Genomic DNA, 18,519 nt, shown 5'->3' with positions numbered 1-18,519 from the left:
ACATAAACAAATGTACACTCAACAACACAATAGAAAAAAGAAAGTCTATATACAGTGTGACACCACAGAGTTACACATGGTGTTAACAAACATACAGTCAACACAATAGAGTGAAGTCTATATGGGTGCAAAATGGCGTGAGGAGGTAAGGCAATAAATAGGCCATAGTAGCGAAGTAATTAAAATGTATCAGATTAACCCTGGAGTGACAGATGAGCAGAGGATGATGTTCAAGTAGAAATACTGGTGTGCAAAAGAGCAGAAAAGTAAATAAAAACAATATGGGGGATGAGGTAGGTAAGATTGGGCGGGCTATTTACAGATGGGCTATGTACAACTATCATTCTTAAATGGATGTAGTTTGGAAAGACCAAGACTCTTTATAGAGCCAAACTGAACAATTCGGGGAGAAGGAAGGAAGACTATGGTCACTCTTACAGAGTTCCTCTGTGGAGATGGGAGAACCTTCCAGAAGGACAACCATCTATGCAGCACTCCACCAATCAGGCCAGACGGAAGCCACTCCTCAGTAAAAGGCACATGACAGTCTGCTTGGAGTTTTACCAAAAGGCACCTAAAGGACTGTGTCCTTGAGTGGCCCGGACTTGAACCCGATCGAACGTCTCTGGGGAGACCTGAAAATAGCTGTGCAGCGACGCTCCCCATCCAACCTGACAGAGCTCTCTTTGACAAACGAACACAGAGATCACTAACAAACTACTAGGTCATCGCTCTTACCTAAGCTGAGGGTTCCATGGTGACGGCCATCTTGGATCCAGTGCTGGACACCAGATCTATGAGCCTGCCCTTCACCACCCTGAGGGAGAAAAACATGTTTGTCTTTTATTTGGCTCTTCAATAAAGTAAATTGTCACAGAGATGAAAAATGTTTTCACGCACACACAGACGAAGGGGATTCTCTTCCTCTTCGTATCTTTCTCTCTCCCTCCCTCAATGAATTAACATGAACTTGTTAGCTAGCTCATTTTGTTTTGTGGGATACAGAGATGAAGAATACCACAGCTGGTGAAATAGGCAGTGAAACATTTAGGCTAACGTTAGCTAGAGCAGCTTGTCTTCAATAGTACTGTCATTCCAGCAACGGGGGCTATAGCCTACCTTGAACAATATCAAATCAAATGTATTTATAAAGCCCTTCATACATCAGCTGATATCTCAAAGTGCTGTTCAGAATCCCAGCCTAAAACCCCAAACAGCAAGCAATGCAGGTGTAGAAGCACGGTCGCTAGGAAAAACTCTCTAGAAAGGCCAAAACCTAAGAAGAAACCGAGGGGTGGCCAGTCCTCTTCTGGCTGTGCCGGGTGGAGATTATAAACCTAGAGAGGAACCAGGCTATGAGGGGTGGCCAGTCCTCTTCTGGCTGTGTCGGGTGGAGATTATAAACCTAGAGAGGAACCAGGCTATGAGGGGTGGCCAGTCCTCTTCTGGCTGTGCCGGGTGGAGATTATAAACCTAGAGAGGAACCAGGCTATGAGGGGCAGAGATTATAAATCTAGAGAGGAACCAGGCTATGAGCGGTGGCCAGTCCTCTTCTGGCTGTGCCGGGTGGAGATTATAAACCTAGAGAGGAACCAGGCTATGAGGGGCAGAGATTATAAATCTAGAGAGGAACCAGGCTATGAGCGGTGGCCAGTCCTCTTCTGGCTGTGCCAGGTGGAGATTATAACTGAACACGGCCAAGATATTCAAATGTTCATAGATGACCAGCATGGTCAAATAATAATAAACTGGAGCAGCAGCACGTCCAAGTGGACTGGGGACAGCAAGGAGTCATCAGGCCAGGTAGTCCTCGGGGCATGGTCCTAGGACCAGGTGGACTGGGGACAGCAAGGAGTCATCAGACCAGGTAGTCCTGAGGCATGGTCCTAGGACCAGGTGGACTGGGGACAGCAAGGAGTCATCAGACCAGGTAGTCCTCGAGGCATGGTCCTAGGACCAGGTGGACTGGGGACAGCAAGGAGTCATTAGGCCAGGTAGTCCTCGGGGCATGGTCCTAGGACCAGGTGGACTGGGGACAGCAAGGAGTCATCAGACCAGGTAGTCCTGAGGCATGGTCCTAGGACCAGGTGGACTGGGGACAGCAAGGAGTCATCAGACCAGGTAGTCCTCATGGCATGGTCCTAGGACCAGGTGGACTGGGGACAGCAAGGAGTCATCAGACCAGGTAGTCCTCGGGGCATGGTCCTAGGACCAGGTGGACTGGGGACAGCAAGGAGTCATCAGACCAGGTAGTCCTCGGGGCATGGTCCTAGGACCAGGTGGACAGGGGACAGCAAGGAGTCATCAGACCAGGTAGTCCTCGGGGCATGGTCCTAGGACCAGGTGGACTGGGGACAGCAAGGAGTCATCAGACCAGGTAGTCCTCATGGCATGGTCCTAGGACCAGGTGGACTGGGGACAGCAAGGAGTTATCAGGCCAGGTAGTCCTGAGGCATGGTCCTAGGGCTCAAGTCCTCAGAGAGAGAGAGAGAGAATTAGAGAGAGCATACTTAAATTCACACAGGACACCGGTTATAACAGACTGACCCAAGCCCACCGACACATGAACTACTGCAGCATAAATACTGGAGGCTGAGACGGGAGGGGTCAGGAAACAACAAAAATACAGGCAGGTAGTGAAGGCCTGATTTTAGTTTTATTAATGTATTGTGTGACGGGCTTACCAAGGAAAAACTTCCAAAAGGTTTATTTCGAGGTAGAAATGAGTTGCCAACAAAAAGAAAGCAGAGCTTGAGTCCCTCTGTGTTAGTTTACTACACCTTCCCCTCTACTTGGTTAAATGTGGACATCCTTCTACGAAGGGAGGAAGGTGAGACATGGTTGACATTGGTACAGTGGTGCGCAGTAGCATCGTCTGTGGTTTTTATATACACACACACACACACACACACACACACACACACACACACACACACGCTTTGTGTTGCTTTTTTCCATCTAGGAGGAAAGGCAAGTGGCCTGCAAGAAATGGGACGCGGCTCAGAATGACCGATAATGACAGAAAGTTGTAGGATAGGATATTGATTACTTTGCTACCTGAAATCTAAAATCATTCAGAACTATTGAAATACTGTTAATGTATGATGTGTTCTCAGCCCTAATGTATAGTATGGCACACTTAGTCATTGATTGAAATAGCATTAAAAGAACAATATAAACATTGATTGACAAAGAGTGGAGGGGTGGCAGGTAGCCTAGTGGTTAGAGTGTAGAGGCGGCAGGTACCCTAGTGGTTAGAGTGTAGAGGCGGCAGGTAGCCTAGTGGTTAGAGTGTAGGGGAGGCAGGTAGCCTAGTGGTTAGAGTGTAGGGGCGGCAGGTAGCCTAGTGGTTAGAGTGTAGAGGCGGCAGGTAGCCTAGTGGTTAGAGTGTAGAGGCGGCAGGTAGCCTAGTGGTTAGAGTGTAGGGGAGGCAGGGTTGCCTAGTGGTTAGAGTGTAGAGGCGGCAGGTAGCCTAGTGGTTAGAGTGTAGAGGGGGCAGGTAGCCTAGTGGTTAGAGTGTAGGGGAGGCAGGTAGCCTAGTGGTTAGAGTGTAGAGGGGGCAGGTAGCCTAGTGGTTAGAGTGTAGAGGGGTCAGGTAGCCTAGTGGTTAGTGAGTTGGAGCAGTAACTGAAAGGTTGCTGGATCGAATCCTTGAGTTGACAAGGTCAAAATCTGCCGTTCTTCCCCTGAACAAGGCCGTTGTAACCCACTGTTACTAGGCCGTCATTGTAAATAATAATTTGTTCTTAACTTGCCTGGTTAAATAAAGGATAGTGAAATCTGGTGACCTGGGGTGGTCTATCAGTCTTAAGCTGCTACCCGTGGAGGACATGGACAATATACCACTGCCAGCATGGGTTGGAATCAGACAGCTATTTCAGCACTCTCTGCCCTACCTTTCATCTCGGTCTCTCTCTCTCTCTCTAGCCAATAAACACACAAAAAGCTAAATCAGATTGTGGCTGGGTTTCAATCCACAAAGATGCTCTCCTCCCTTCTGCCATCCTTCCCCTAAATCTGAGATGGCTTGTTTCTGTTTCTGTCACCTAAGGGGATTGAACAAAGGGCAAAGGTCATTGAAACACATCCTGTTAAATAAGGGTAATCTCTCCTCCCTTTAGCCCCCGGCGGCGCCGACCAGCCGTAACTACACAGAGATCCGAGAGAAGCTCCGGTCCCGGCTGACGCGTCGCAAGGAGGAGTGTCTTCCCCAGAGACGGGACTCTGACCCGGCCGTGTCCACCTCCATCGACCACCGAGACGTGGACGAGCTGCTGGACTTCATCAACTCCTCAGAGCACAAACCAGCCAACAGCGCTAAGGCTGCCAAGCGGGCACGCCATAAACAGAAGAAGAAGGTGATGTCACATGACGTGGTGGGAATCAGTCACCGATACACATCAGTTAATACATATTAAAGTATGGTGTTTGTTCAGAACATCTAAATATGTATTTGTGTAAGTAGGATGTAATATCATTAGTAATCTCCTGTTTGTGTAGTGTGAGGCAGCTTGATGTACAGCACACCCCCTGGACAGGACACTAGTCTATCTCCTGTTTCTGATGTACAGTACACCCCCTGGACAGGACACTAGTCTATCTCCTGTTTCTGTAGAGAGACAGCTTGTTGTACCAGTACACCCCCTGGACAGGACACTAGTCTATCTCCTGTTTCTGTAGAGAGACAGTTTGATGTACAGGACACCCCCTGGTCAGGACACTAGTCTATCTCCTGTTTCTGTAGAGAGACAGTTTGATGTACAGGACACCCCCTGGTCAGGACACTAGTCTATCTCCTGTTTCTGTAGTGAGACAGCTTGATGTACCAGTACACCCCCTGGACAGGACGCTAGTCTATCTCCTGTTTCTGTAGTGAGACAGCTTGATGTACCAGTACACCCCCTGGACAGGACACTAGTCTATCTCCTGTTTCTGTAGTGAGACAGCTTGATGTACCAGTACACCCCCTGGACAGGACACTAGTCTATCTCCTGTTTCTGTAGTGAGACACCTTGTTGTACCAGTAAAACCCCCTGGACAGGACACTAGTCTATCTCCTGTTTCTGATGTACAGGACACCCCCTGGACAGGACACTAGTCTATCTACTGTTTCTGTAGTGAGACAGCTTGATGCACAGGACACCCCCTGGACAGGACACTAGTCTATCTCCTGTTTCTGTAGTGAGACAGCTTGATGTACAGGACATCCCCTGGACAGGACACTAGTCTATCTCCTGTTTCTGTAGTGAGACAGTTTGATGTACCAGGACACCCCCTGGACAGGACACTAGTCTATCTCCTGTTTCTGATGTACTGGACACCCCCTGGACAGGACACTAGTCTATCTCCTGTTTCTGATGTACCAGTACACCCCCTGGACAGGACACTAGTCTATCTCCTGTTTCTGTAGTGAGACAGCTTGATGTACCAGGACACCCCCTGGACAGGACGCTAGTCTATCTCCTGTTTCTGTAGTGAGACAGCTTGATGTACCAGGACACCCCTGGACAGGACACTAGTCTATCTCCTGTTTCTGATGTACCAGTACACCCCCTGGACAGGACACTAGTCTATCTCCTGTTTCTGTAGTGAGACAGCTTGATGTACCAGGACACCCCCTGGACAGGACGCTAGTCTATCTCCTGTTTCTGTAGTGAGACTGTCTGTCCTGTCTAATTTTATTTTTGTTTAACCTTGATTTAACTAGGCAAGTCAGTTAAGAACAAATTCTTATTTACAATGACGGCCTCCTGTCGAACCATCTGTCTGTCTCTCCCCACCTCAGGAGAAGCAGACCCAGGCGGGTAGTGGTGATGGTGAGGGAGCTGGTAGCGACCCACCCTCCACCCCTCCAGAGCCCAGTGAGGACCCAGACCACCTCAGCCTGGAGGAGGAGGAGGAGGATGTGGATGGGGAGTACGGTGAGGGCCCGGAGGCTAGTCGGCTGCTGGAGTGGCCCCAGCTGGAACTAGAGAGGGTCAACTCCTTCCTGACCTCTCGGCTAGAGGAGATCAAGAACACCATCAAGGTAAGGATATCTGCGTCCCAAATAACTCCCTATTCCCTAAATAGTGCGCTACTTTTAACCAGGGCCCATGGGCAAAACTAATGCTCATACTAATACTATATAGGGAATAAGGAGCCATCTGGGACTCATATGATCGTTGTCCGGGAGCCATCTGGGACTCATATGATCATTGTCCGGGAGCCATCTGGGACTCATATGATCGTTGTCCGGGAGCCATCTGGGACTCATATGATCGTTGTCCGGGAGCCATCTGGGACTCATATGATCGTTGTCCGGGAGCCATCTGGGACTCATATGATCGTTGTCCGGGAGCCATCTGGGACTCATATGATCGTTGTCCGGGAGCCATCTGGGACTCATATGATCGTTGTCCGGGAGCCATCTGGGACTCATATGATCGTTGTCCGGGAGCCATCTGGGACTCATATGATCGTTGTCCGGGAGCCATCTGGTACTCATATGATTTAGTAGGAAATCAACTGTACTGAACAGAAATATAAACACAACATGTAAAGTGTTGGTCCCGTGTTTCATGAACTGAAATAAAAGATCCCAGGAATGTTCCATATGCAGATAAAGCTCATTTCTCTCAGATTTTCTGCACAAATGTGTTAACATCCACCTGACAGGTGTGGCATATCAAAGAAGCTGATTGAACATCATGATTATCACACAGGTGCACCTTGTGCTGGGGACAGTTTTGTCACAGAACAGAATGCTGCTGATGGCTCAAGTTTTGACGGATTGTGCAATTGGCATGATGACTGCAGGAATGACAGCAAGAGCTGTTGCCATTTGATGTTCATTTCTCAACCATAAGCCGCCTACAACATCGTTTTAGGGAATTTGTCAGCACGTCCAACCGGCCTCATAACCGCAGACCACGTTGTAACCACACCAGCCCAGGACCTTCACATCCGACCTGTAGGATCATCTGAGGTCCACGACCTGCGGAATCGTCTGAGACCAGCCACCATTACATTTACATTTAAGTCATTTAGCAGACGCTCTTGAAGCTAAGGAGCATTTCTGTCTGTAATAAAGCCTTTTTTTGTGGGGAAAAACGCATTCTGATTAGCTGGACATGGCTCCTCAATGGTTTGGCCTGGCTCCTCAATGGTTTGGCCTGGCTCCTCAATGGTTTGGCCCACCCATGTCTGCCCCACTGCCCAGTCAATTGAAATCCAGGGTTTAATGATTTTATTTAAATTTACTGATTTCATAATATGAAATGTAAACTTGGTAAAATCTTTTGAAATTGTTCCAAGTTGCGTTTTTATATTTTCGTTCAGTATAAATGTATTGAATTTATTTTAAAATGTATTAATTTACCCAAGATTATGACAAGACATGGACAAAATTCATCAGTGATGCGTATTGTCCTTCAACTTTCTGAAGAGGCAACACAGGAATGCCCCTGTCTATTTTCCTACCACTTTGTGTAGCCTTTAGCGATGATGCTAACACAGGAATGCCCCTGTCTGTTTTCCTGCCACTTTGTGTAGCCTTTAGCGATGATGCTAACACAGGAATGCACCTGTCTGTTTTCCTACCACTTTGTGTAGCTGTTAGCGATGATGCTAACACAGGAATTGTGTTTTCCTACCATTTTGTGTAGCCGTTAGCGATGATGCGAACACAGGAATGCCCCTGTCTGTTTTCCTACCACTTTGTGTAGCCGTTAGCAATGATGCTAACACAGGAATGCCCCTGTCTGTTTTCCTACCACTTTGTAGCCGTTAGCGATGATGCTAACACAGGAATGCCCCTGTCTGTTTTTCTGCCACTTTGTGTAGCCGTTAGCGATGATGCTAACACAGGAATGCCCCTGTCTGTTTTCCTACCACTTTGTAGCCGTTAGCGATGATGCTAACACAGGAATGCCCCTGTCTGTTTTTCTACCACTTTGTGTGGCCGTTAGCGATGATGCTAACACAGGAATTGTGTTTTCCTACCATTTTGTGTAGCCGTTAGCGATGATGCTAACACAGGAATGCCCCTGTCTGTTTTCCTACCACTTTGTGTGGCCGTTAGCGATGATGCTAACACAGGAATTGTGTTTTCCTACCATTTTGTGTAGCCGTTAGCGATGATGCTAACACAGGAATGCCCCTGTCTGTTTTCCTGCCACTTTGTGTAGCCGTTAGCGATGATGCTAACACAGGAATGCCCCTGTCTGTTTTCCTACCACTTTGTGTAGCCGTTAGCAATGATGCTAACACAGGAATGCCCCTGTCTGTTTTCCTACCACTTTGTGTAGCCGTTAGCGATGATGCTAACACAGGAATGCCCCTGTCTGTTTCCCTACCACTTTGTAGCCGTTAGCGATGATGCTAACACAGGAATGCCCCTGTCTGTTTTCCTGCCACTTTGTGTAGCCGTTAGCAATGATGCTAACACAGGAATGCACCTGTAATCTGTCCATGAAACCAGTCCTTAATCTGTCCATGAAACCAGTCCTTAATCTGTTAATTTCAGTGTTTCAGAGAGTGTAAACTCTCTGCAATCTGAGAAACAGTTGAAACCCTGATTTAGGGCATTTTTAGCTGTTTTAAATGTTGGTTTATTAAACTTATTGCCACTTTTCTTCTCTTTTCCAAAATAAAATTTTGACCTTTGACCTTGCAGGACTCTATCCGGGCCTCCTTCTCCATGTACGACCTCAACCTGGATGTGAATGACTTCCCCAAAAAAGCGGCTACTCTGGAGGGCAACCATCTTCTCTCCCACCTCAACGGCTCCTCCTGCTCTGACCTGCAGCAGATAGACCTCGACCTGGCCCCTCTCTCCCTGGGTACCTTCAAGAGCCATCTGGATCTGGTCAGCGGCTGGGAGGAGGCCCATCCCCGGGACAACTCCCCCATCGGCCCCATCTCACCCCCGGCTTGTGCTACTGTACCTGGAGTAGGGGGACCATGGGCTGCGGCTGGTACTGGGGCGAAGGATGTTCAGAGGCTCCACACCACCCCCAGCCTCTCCAAGCTGATCCGGGTGCGCTCCCCAGAGAGGTGCCCCTCTGCTAGGCTTGAGAATAAACACCATGCCCCTGCTTCGATCCAGACCCAGGCCTCTATTAAGGTAGCTAAGCCTAAAGAGGAGAACCCAGCGGAGCTCAAGAACATGACTACCCCTACTCCTGGGGTTAATGTTGGGGCTGGTAAGAATATGACTACCCCTACTCCTGGGGTTAATGTTGGGGCTGGTAAGAACATGACTACCCCTACTCCTGGGGTTAATGTTGGGGCTGGTAAGAATATGACTACCCCTACTCCTGGGGTTAATGTTGGGGCTGGTAAGAACATGACTACCCCTACTCCTGGGGTTAATGTTGGGGCTGGTAAGAACATGACTACCCCTACTCCTGGGGTTAATGTTGGGGCTGGTAAGAACATGACTACCCCTACTCCTGGGGTTAATGTTGGGGCTGGTAAGAACATGACTACCCCTACTCCTGGGGTTAATGTTGGGGCTGGTAAGAACATGACTACTCCTACTCCTGGGGTTAATGTTGGGGCTGGTAAGAACATTACTACTCCTACTCCTGGGGTTAATGTTGGGGCTGGTAAGAACATTGCTACTCCTGGGTCTGGGGTTAATGCTGGGGCTGGTAAGCTGAAGAAGGGCAAGAAGCAGCAACGTCAGGACCAGCTGCCTCCAGAACAGAACCAGACCAGACCCGGATCCAAAGCAGCTGCGGAGTTGCAGAAAACTGGTTCTGATGCTGTGGGTTCTAAGGCTGGTTCTGGTTCCAAACCACCACCTCACTCGGCTGAGAGCCAGAGAACCGGGGCAAGGAGGGCAGAGGAGACCAGACCCACCCGGCAGCAGGCCACCAACGGGACAGCGAGTAGCTCTGGTGCTCCCAGCACCCAAAGAGGGAAGGGGGAGGAGCAAGAGGCCAAAGGTCACTCTGTCACCTCAACCAATCACAACCAAGCCCAGCAGCAGCAGCAACCCAAGGGGAAGAATAAGAAGAACAAGAACAAGGGAGAGAAAACCAGCCGCAACATCGGTACGTTAGTTTAGACAGCCCTCTAGTTGACTGTCTCTTGTGTTATACATGTTGTAGGAGAGGAGACAGGTACGTTAGTTTAGATAACCCTCTAGTTGACTGTCTCTTGTGTTATACATGTTGTAGGAGAGGAGACAGGTACGTTAGTTTAGACAACCCTCTAGTTGACTGTCTCTTGTGTTATACATGTTGTAGGAGAGGAGACAGGTACGTTAGTTTAGACAACCCTCTAGTTGACTGTCTCTTGTGTTATACATGTTGTAGGAGAGGAGACGGGTACGTTAGTTTAGATAACCCTCTAGTTGACTGTCTCTTGTGTTATACATGTAGTAGGAGAGGAGACGGGTACGTTAGTTTAGATAACCCTCTCGTTGACTGATGTTTCTGTCCTGTTTCTTTCTTCCCCAGACGATGTGTTTCTCCCTAAAGACGTGGACCCAAAAGAAATGGATGAGATTGATCGTGAGGTGGAATACTTCAAAAGGTAACGCTCGGCCTCGGTGACGATCCGAAACATTTACCAAGCAGACAAGAGATTCTTAGCCTAAGAAGACTAAACATGGTCTTTGTCTGGGAAACTGGCCCTTGTTTTGTTTGTTGTTTTGCCTCCACCAGCCTCCTGTTCATTGAACCAGATACTGATATATCTCTCGTCTCGCTGTAGGTTTTACCTCCACCAGCCTCCTGTTCATTAAACCAGATACTGATATATCTCTCGTCTCTCTGTAGGTTTTACCTCCACCAGCCTCCTGTTCATTGAACCAGATACTGATATCTCTCTCGTCTCTCTGTAGGTTTTGCCTCGACTCTGCTAAACAGCCCCGCCAGAAGGTTGCAGTAAACTGGTCCAACTTTACCCTCAAAAAGGTTCCTTCCAACGCAGCCCAGTAACTGACGGGTTCTAGAATGCAGAACCAGCCCAGTAACTGACGGGGTTCTAGAATGCAGAACCAGTCCAGTAACTGACGGGGTTCTAGAATGCAGAACCAGCCCAGTAACTGACGGGTTCTAGAATGCAGAACCAGCCCAGTAACTGACGGGTTCTAGAATGCAGAACCCCCCCAACACAACTATGTCCATACAACCACGACGGCCTGAGGCCTTCTCTCATTCCCACTCTTCGTCCTCCTCCTCGTTTTCCTCACCAAGCCGAGGGACCCTGGGTGCAACACCATTTTCCATTCAGGACTGCGATACTGCGTTGCTATTGGCTGACAGCCAGGGATCATTCAGGAGCGACTGAGACTAGACTTTGCTGTTTTGCAACGAGGGAGAAGAGGTCCAGGTTGAAACATGGAGAACTGACACCCTTTAGTTTATCAGATCTAATCTACTGTGTACTTCACTATGTAGTATGGAAAACAGTTACCTTATACAATAAAAAATGTCTTTTTATTGCAATTGTGGCACATTTGAACATTGTTGAAAACCTCTTGGATTGTCATTGGTTGGTTTTATTTGGTGCTTCTGTTCTCCAAAGGTACTGACCCACGACCTACGACCCACGACCCACGAGGTTTAGGGTATCTCTCCCTCAACGCACAACCCTGTGCATATGTGTCTGTGGATAGGCACTGACCCACGACCCACAAGGTTTAGGGTATCTCTCCCTCAACGCACAACCCTGTGGATATCTGTCCGTGTCTGTGGATAGGCACTGACCCAGGAACCACAAGGTTTAGGGTATCTCTCCCTCAACGCACAACCCTGTCCGTGTCTGTGGATAGGCACTGACCCACGACCCACAAGGTTTAGGGTATCTCTCCCTCAACGCACAACCCTGTGGATATCTGTCCGTGTCTGTGGATAGGCACTGTTAAGATGATGAATCGCCTCTGAATTATTTTACAAGGTTTTTAACAAGGTTTCTGATTTATGGTGTGGAGGACACAGGCATTTTTTAAAAACTGTTAAAACACAATATACTGTCATAGACACCACCATGTGTGGGCTGGTTATCTACTGTCATAGACACCAACATGTGTGGGCTGGTTATCTATACTGTCATAGACACCACCATGTGTGGGCTGGTTACCTATACTGTCATAGACACCACCATGTGTGGGTTGGTTATCTATACTGTCATAGGTTGGTTATCTATACTGTCATAGACACCACCATGTGTGGGCTGGTTATCTACTGTCATAGACACCAACATGTGTGGGCTGGTTATCTATACTGTCATAGACACCACCATGTGTGGGCTGGTTATCTATACTGTCATAGACACCACCATGTGTGGGCTGGTTATCTATACTGTCATAGACACCACCATGTGTGGGCTGGTTATCTATACTGTCATAGACACCACCATGTGTGGGCTGGTTATCTATACTGTCATAGACACCACCATGTGTGGGTTGGTTATCTATACTGTCATAGACACCACCATGTGTGGGTTGGTTATCTATACTGTCATAGACACCACCATGTGTGGGCTGGTTACCTATACTGTCATAGACACCACCATGTGTGGGCTGGTTATCTACTGTCATAGACACCACCATGTGTGGGCTGGTTATCTATACTGTCATAGACACCACCATGTGTGGGCTGGTTATCTATACTGTCATAGACACCACCATGTGTGGGCTGGTTATCTATACTGTCATAGACACCACCATGTGTGGGCTGGTTATCTATACTGTCATAGACACCACCATGTGTGGGCTGGTTATCTATACTGTCATAGACACCACCATGTGTGGGCTGGTTATCATACTGTCATAGACACCACCATGTGTGGGCTGGTTATCTATACTGTCATAGACACCACCACCATGTGTGGGCTGGTTATCTATACTGTCATAGACACCACCATGTGTGGGCTGGTTATAGACACCACCATACTGTCATAGACACACCATGTGTGGGCTGGTTATCTATACTGTCATAGACACCATGTGTGGGCTGGTTATCTATACTGTCATAGACACCACCACCATGTGTGGGCTGGTTATCTATACTGTCATAGACACCACCATGTGTGGGCTGGTTATCTATACTGTCATAGACACCACCATGTGTGGGCTGGTTATCTATACTGTCATAGACACCACCATGTGTGGGCTGGTTATCTATACTGTCATAGACACCACCATGTGTGGGCTGGTTATCCATACTGTCATAGACACCACCACCATGTGTGGGCTGGTTATCTATACTGTCATAGACACCACCACCATGTGTGGGCTGGTTATCTATACTGTCATAGACACCACCACCATGTGTGGGCTGGTTATCTATACTGTCATAGACACCACCATGTGTGGGTTGGTTATCTATACTGTCATAGACACCACCATGTGTGGGTTGGTTATCTATACTGTCATAGACACCACCATGTGTGGGCTGGTTATCTATACTGTCATAGACACCACCATGTGTGGGCTGGTTATCTATACTGTCATAGACACCATGTGTGGGCTGGTTATTATACTATGTGTGGGCTGGTTACTACTGTCATAGACACCACCATGTGTGGGCTGGTTATCTATACTGTCATAGACACCACCACCATGACACCACCACCATGTGGGCTGGTTATCCATACTGTCATAGACACCACCACCATGTGTGGGCTGGTTATCTATACTGTCATAGACACCACCATGTGTGGGCTGGTTACCACTGTCCACCACCACCATGTGGGCTGGTTATCTATACTGTCATAGACACCACCATGTGTGGGCTGGTTATCTATACTGTCATAGACACCCATGTGTGGGCTGGTTATCCATACTGTCATAGACACCACCATGTGTGGGCTGGTTATCTATACTGTCATAGACACCACCATGTGTGGGCTGGTTATCTATACTGTCATAGACACCACCATGTGTGGGCTGGTTATCTATACTGTCATAGACACCACCATGTGTGGGCTGGTTATCTACTGTCATAGACACCACCATGTGTGGGTTGGTTATCCATACTGTCCTAGACACCACCACCATGTGTGGGTTGGTTATCTATACTGTCATAGACACCATGTGTGGGCACCATGTGTCATAGACACCATGTGTGGGCTGGTTATCTATACTGTCATAGACACCCATGTGTGGGCTGGTTATCCATACTGTCATAGGCACCACCACCATGTGTGGGTTGGTTATCTACTGTCATAGACACCACCATGTGTGGGTTGGTTATCTATACTGTCATAGACACCACCATGTGTGGGCTGGTCATAGACACCACCATGTGTGGGTTGGTTATCTACTGTCATAGACACCACCATGTGTGGGTTGGTTATCTACTGTCATAGACACCACCATGTGTGGGTTGGTTATCTATACTGTCATAGACACCATGTGTGGGCTGGTTATCTATACTGTCATAGACACCACCATGTGTGGGCTGGTTATCTATACTGTCATAGACACCACCATGTGTGGGCTGGTTATCTATACTGTCATAGACACCACCATGTGTGGGCTGGTTATCTATACTGTCATAGACACCACCATGTGTGGGTTGGTTATCCATACTGTCATAGACACCACCACCATGTGTGGGTTGGTTATCCATACTGTCATAGACACCACCATGTGTGGGCTGGTTATCTATACTGTCATAGACACCACCATGTGTGGGCTGGTTATCTATACTGTCATAGACACCACCATGTGTGGGCTGGTTATCTATACTGTCATAGACACCACCATGTGTGGGCTGGTTATCTATACTGTCATAGACACCATGTGTGGGCTGGTTATCTATACTGTCATAGACAACATGTGTGGGCTGGTTATCCATACTGTCATAGACACCACCATGTGTGGGCTGGTTATCTACTGTCATAGACACCACCATGTGTGGGCTGGTTATCCATACTGTCCTAGACACACCACCATGTGTGGGCTGGTTATCTATACTGTCATAGACACCACCACCATGTGTGGGCTGGTTATCTATACTGTCATAGACACCACCACCATGTGTGGGCTGGTTATCTATACTGTCATAGACACCACCATGTGTGGGCTGGTTATCCATACTGTCATAGACACCACCATGTGTGGGCTGGTTATCTATACTGTCATAGACACCACCATGTGTGGGCTGGTTATCCATACTGTCATAGACACCACCATGTGTGGGCTGGTTATCCATACTGTCATAGACACCACCATGTGTGGGCTGGTTATATACTGTCATACCACCATGTGTGTCATAGACACCACCACCATGTGTGGGCTGGTTATCTATACTGTCATAGACACCACCACCATGTGTGGGCTGGTTATCTACTGTCATAGACACCACCATGTGTGGGCTGGTTATCCATACTGTCATAGACACCACCACCATGTGTGGGCTGGTTATCTATACTGTCATAGACACCACCACCATGTGTGGGCTGGTTATCTATACTGTCATAGACACCACCATGTGTGGGCTGGTTATCTATACTGTCATAGACACCACCACCATGTGTGGGCTGGTTATCTATACTGTCATAGACACCACCATGTGTGGGCTGGTTATCTATACTGTCATAGACACCACCATGTGTGGGCTGGTTATCTATACTGTCATAGACACCACCATGTGTGGGCTGGTTATCTATACTGTCATAGACACCACCATGTGTGGGCTGGTTATCTATACTGTCATAGACACCACCATGTGTGGGCTGGTTATCTATACTGTCATAGACACCACCATGTGTGGGCTGGTTATCTATACTGTCATAGACACCACCATGTGTGGGCTGGTTATCTATACTGTCATAGACACCACCATGTGTGGGCTGGTTATCTATATGGTTATCTATACTGTCATAGACACCATGTGTGGGCTGGTTATCTATACTGTCATAGACACCACCACCATGTGTATGGTTATCTATACTGTCATAGACACCACCATGTGTGGGCTGGTTATCTATACTGTCATAGACACCACCATGTGTGGGCTGGTTATCCATACTGTCATAGACACCACCACCATGTGTGGGCTGGTTATCTATACTGTCATAGACACCACCATGTGTGGGCTGGTTATCTATACTGTCATAGACACCACCATGTGTGGGCTGGTTATCTATACTGTCATAGACACCACCATGTGTGGGCTGGTTATCTATACTGTCATAGACACCACCATGTGTGGGCTGGTTATCTATACTGTCATAGACACCACCACCATGTGTGGGCTGGTTATCTATACTGTCATAGACACCACCATGTGTGGGCTGGTTATCTATACTGTCATAGACACCACCATGTGTGGGCTGGTTATCTATACTGTCATAGACACCACCATGTGTGGGCTGGTTATCTATACTGTCATAGACACCACCACCATGTGTGGGTTGGTTATCTACTGTCATAGACACCACCACAATGTGTGGGCTGGTTATCTATACTGTCATAGACACCACCACCATGTGTGGGTTGGTTATCTACTGTCATAGACACCAACATGTGTGGGTTGGTTATCCATACTGTCATAGACACCATGTGTGGGCTGGTTATCCATACTGTCATAGACACCACCACCATGTGTGGGCTGGTTATCTATACTGTCATAGACACCACCACCATGTGTGGGCTGGTTATCTATACTGTCATAGACACCACCATGTGTGGGCTGGTTATCTATACTGTCATAGACACCACCATGTGTGGGCTGGTTATCTATACTGTCATAGACACCACCATGTGTGGGCTGGTTATCTATACTGTCATAGACACCATGTGTGGGCTGGTTATCTATACTGTCATAGACACCATGTGTGGGTTGGTTATCTATACTGTCATAGACACCATGTGTGGGCTGGTTATCTATACTGTCATAGACACCATGTGTGGGCTGGTTATCTATACTGTCATAGACACCCACCATGTGTGGGCTGGTTATCTATACTGTCATAGACCACCACCATGTGGGCTGGTTATCTATACTGTCATAGCTGGTTATCTATACTGTCATAGACACCATGTGTGGGCTGGTTATCTATACTGTCATAGACACCACCATGTGTGGGCTGGTTATCTATACTGTCATAGACACCACCATGTGTGGGCTGGTTATCTATACTGTCATAGACACCACCATGTGTGGGCTGGTTATCTATACTGTCATAGACACCACCATGTGTGGGCTGGTTATCTATACTATCATAGACACCACCATGTGTGGGTTGGTTATCCATACTGTCATAGACACCACCACCATGTGTGGGTTGGTTATCTACTGTCATAGACACCACCATGTGTGGGTTGGTTATCTATACTGTCATAGACACCATGTGTGGGCTGGTTATCTATACTGTCATAGACACCACCATGTGTGGGTTGGTTATCTATACTGTCATAGACACCATGTGTGGGCTGGTTATCCATACTGTCATAGGCACCACCACCATGTGTGGGCTGGTTATCTATACTGTCATAGACACCGCCATGTGTGGGCTGGTTATCCATACTGTCATAGACACACCACCATGTGTGGGCTGGTTATCTATACTGTCATAGACCACCACCATGTGTGGGCTGGTTATCTATACTGTCATAGACACCATGTGTGGGCTGGTTATCTATACTGTCATAGACACCACCATGTGTGGGCTGGTTATCTATACTGTCATAGACACCACCATGTGTGGGCTGGTTATCTATACTGTCATAGACACCACCATGTGTGGGCTGGTTATCTATACTGTCATAGACACCACCATGTGTGGGCTGGTTATCTATACTGTCATAGACACCATGTGTGGGCTGGTTATCTATACTGTCATAGACACCACCACCATGTGTGGGCTGGTTATCTATACTGTCATAGACACCATGTGTGGGCTGGTTATCCATACTGTCATAGACACCACCACCATGTGTGGGCTGGTTATCTATACTGTCATAGACACCATGTGTGGGCTGGTTATCCATACTGTCATAGACACCATGTGTGGGCTGGTTATCCATACTGTCATAGACACCATGTGTGGGCTGGTTATCTATACTGTCATAGACACCACCATGTGTGGGCTGGTTATCTATACTGTCATAGACACCATGTGTGGGCTGGTTATCTATACTGTCATAGACACCACCACCATGTGTGGGCTGGTTATCTATACTATCATACCACCACACCTGTCCACCATGTGTGGGTTGGTTATCCATACTGTCATAGACACCATGTGTGGGCTGGTTATCTATACTGTCATAGACACCACCATGTGTGGGCTGGTTATCTATACTGTCATAGACACCACCATGTGTGGGCTGGTTATCTACTGTCATAGACACCACCATGTGTGGGTTGGTTATCTACTGTCATAGACACCACCACCATGTGTGGGTTGGTTATCCATACTGTCATAGACACCACCATGTGTGGGTTGGTTATCTACTGTCATAGACACCACCACCATGTGTGGGCTGGTTATCTATACTGTCATAGACACCACCATGTGTGGGTTGGTTATCTATACTGTCATAGACACCATGTGTGGGCTGGTTATCCA

At 47.7% G+C, this 18,519-nt stretch overlaps 1 protein-coding gene across 1 annotated transcript in view; it reads left to right on the top strand.

The window, feature by feature from the left end:
• Nucleotides 1–11,457, top strand: part of LOC118376192 (protein FAM193B-like) — a 34,501-nt gene extending 23,044 nt beyond the window's left edge. The window contains exons 7-11 of the mRNA XM_052518002.1: nucleotides 4,122–4,358; nucleotides 5,786–6,028; nucleotides 8,657–10,040; nucleotides 10,449–10,524; nucleotides 10,835–11,457. Coding sequence (XP_052373962.1) covers nucleotides 4,122–4,358; nucleotides 5,786–6,028; nucleotides 8,657–10,040; nucleotides 10,449–10,524; nucleotides 10,835–10,931 — 2,037 coding nt within the window. The 3' untranslated portion in view covers nucleotides 10,932–11,457. The remainder of the gene's footprint in view (nucleotides 1–4,121; nucleotides 4,359–5,785; nucleotides 6,029–8,656; nucleotides 10,041–10,448; nucleotides 10,525–10,834) is intronic.
• The last annotated feature ends 7,062 nt before the right edge of the window (nucleotides 11,458–18,519 follow it).

The sequence above is a fragment of the Oncorhynchus keta genome, chromosome 4 (assembly GCF_023373465.1).
Source record: "Oncorhynchus keta strain PuntledgeMale-10-30-2019 chromosome 4, Oket_V2, whole genome shotgun sequence".
Classification (NCBI taxonomy): domain Eukaryota; kingdom Metazoa; phylum Chordata; class Actinopteri; order Salmoniformes; family Salmonidae; genus Oncorhynchus; species Oncorhynchus keta.
This window is presented reverse-complemented; position numbering and strand designations above follow the sequence as displayed.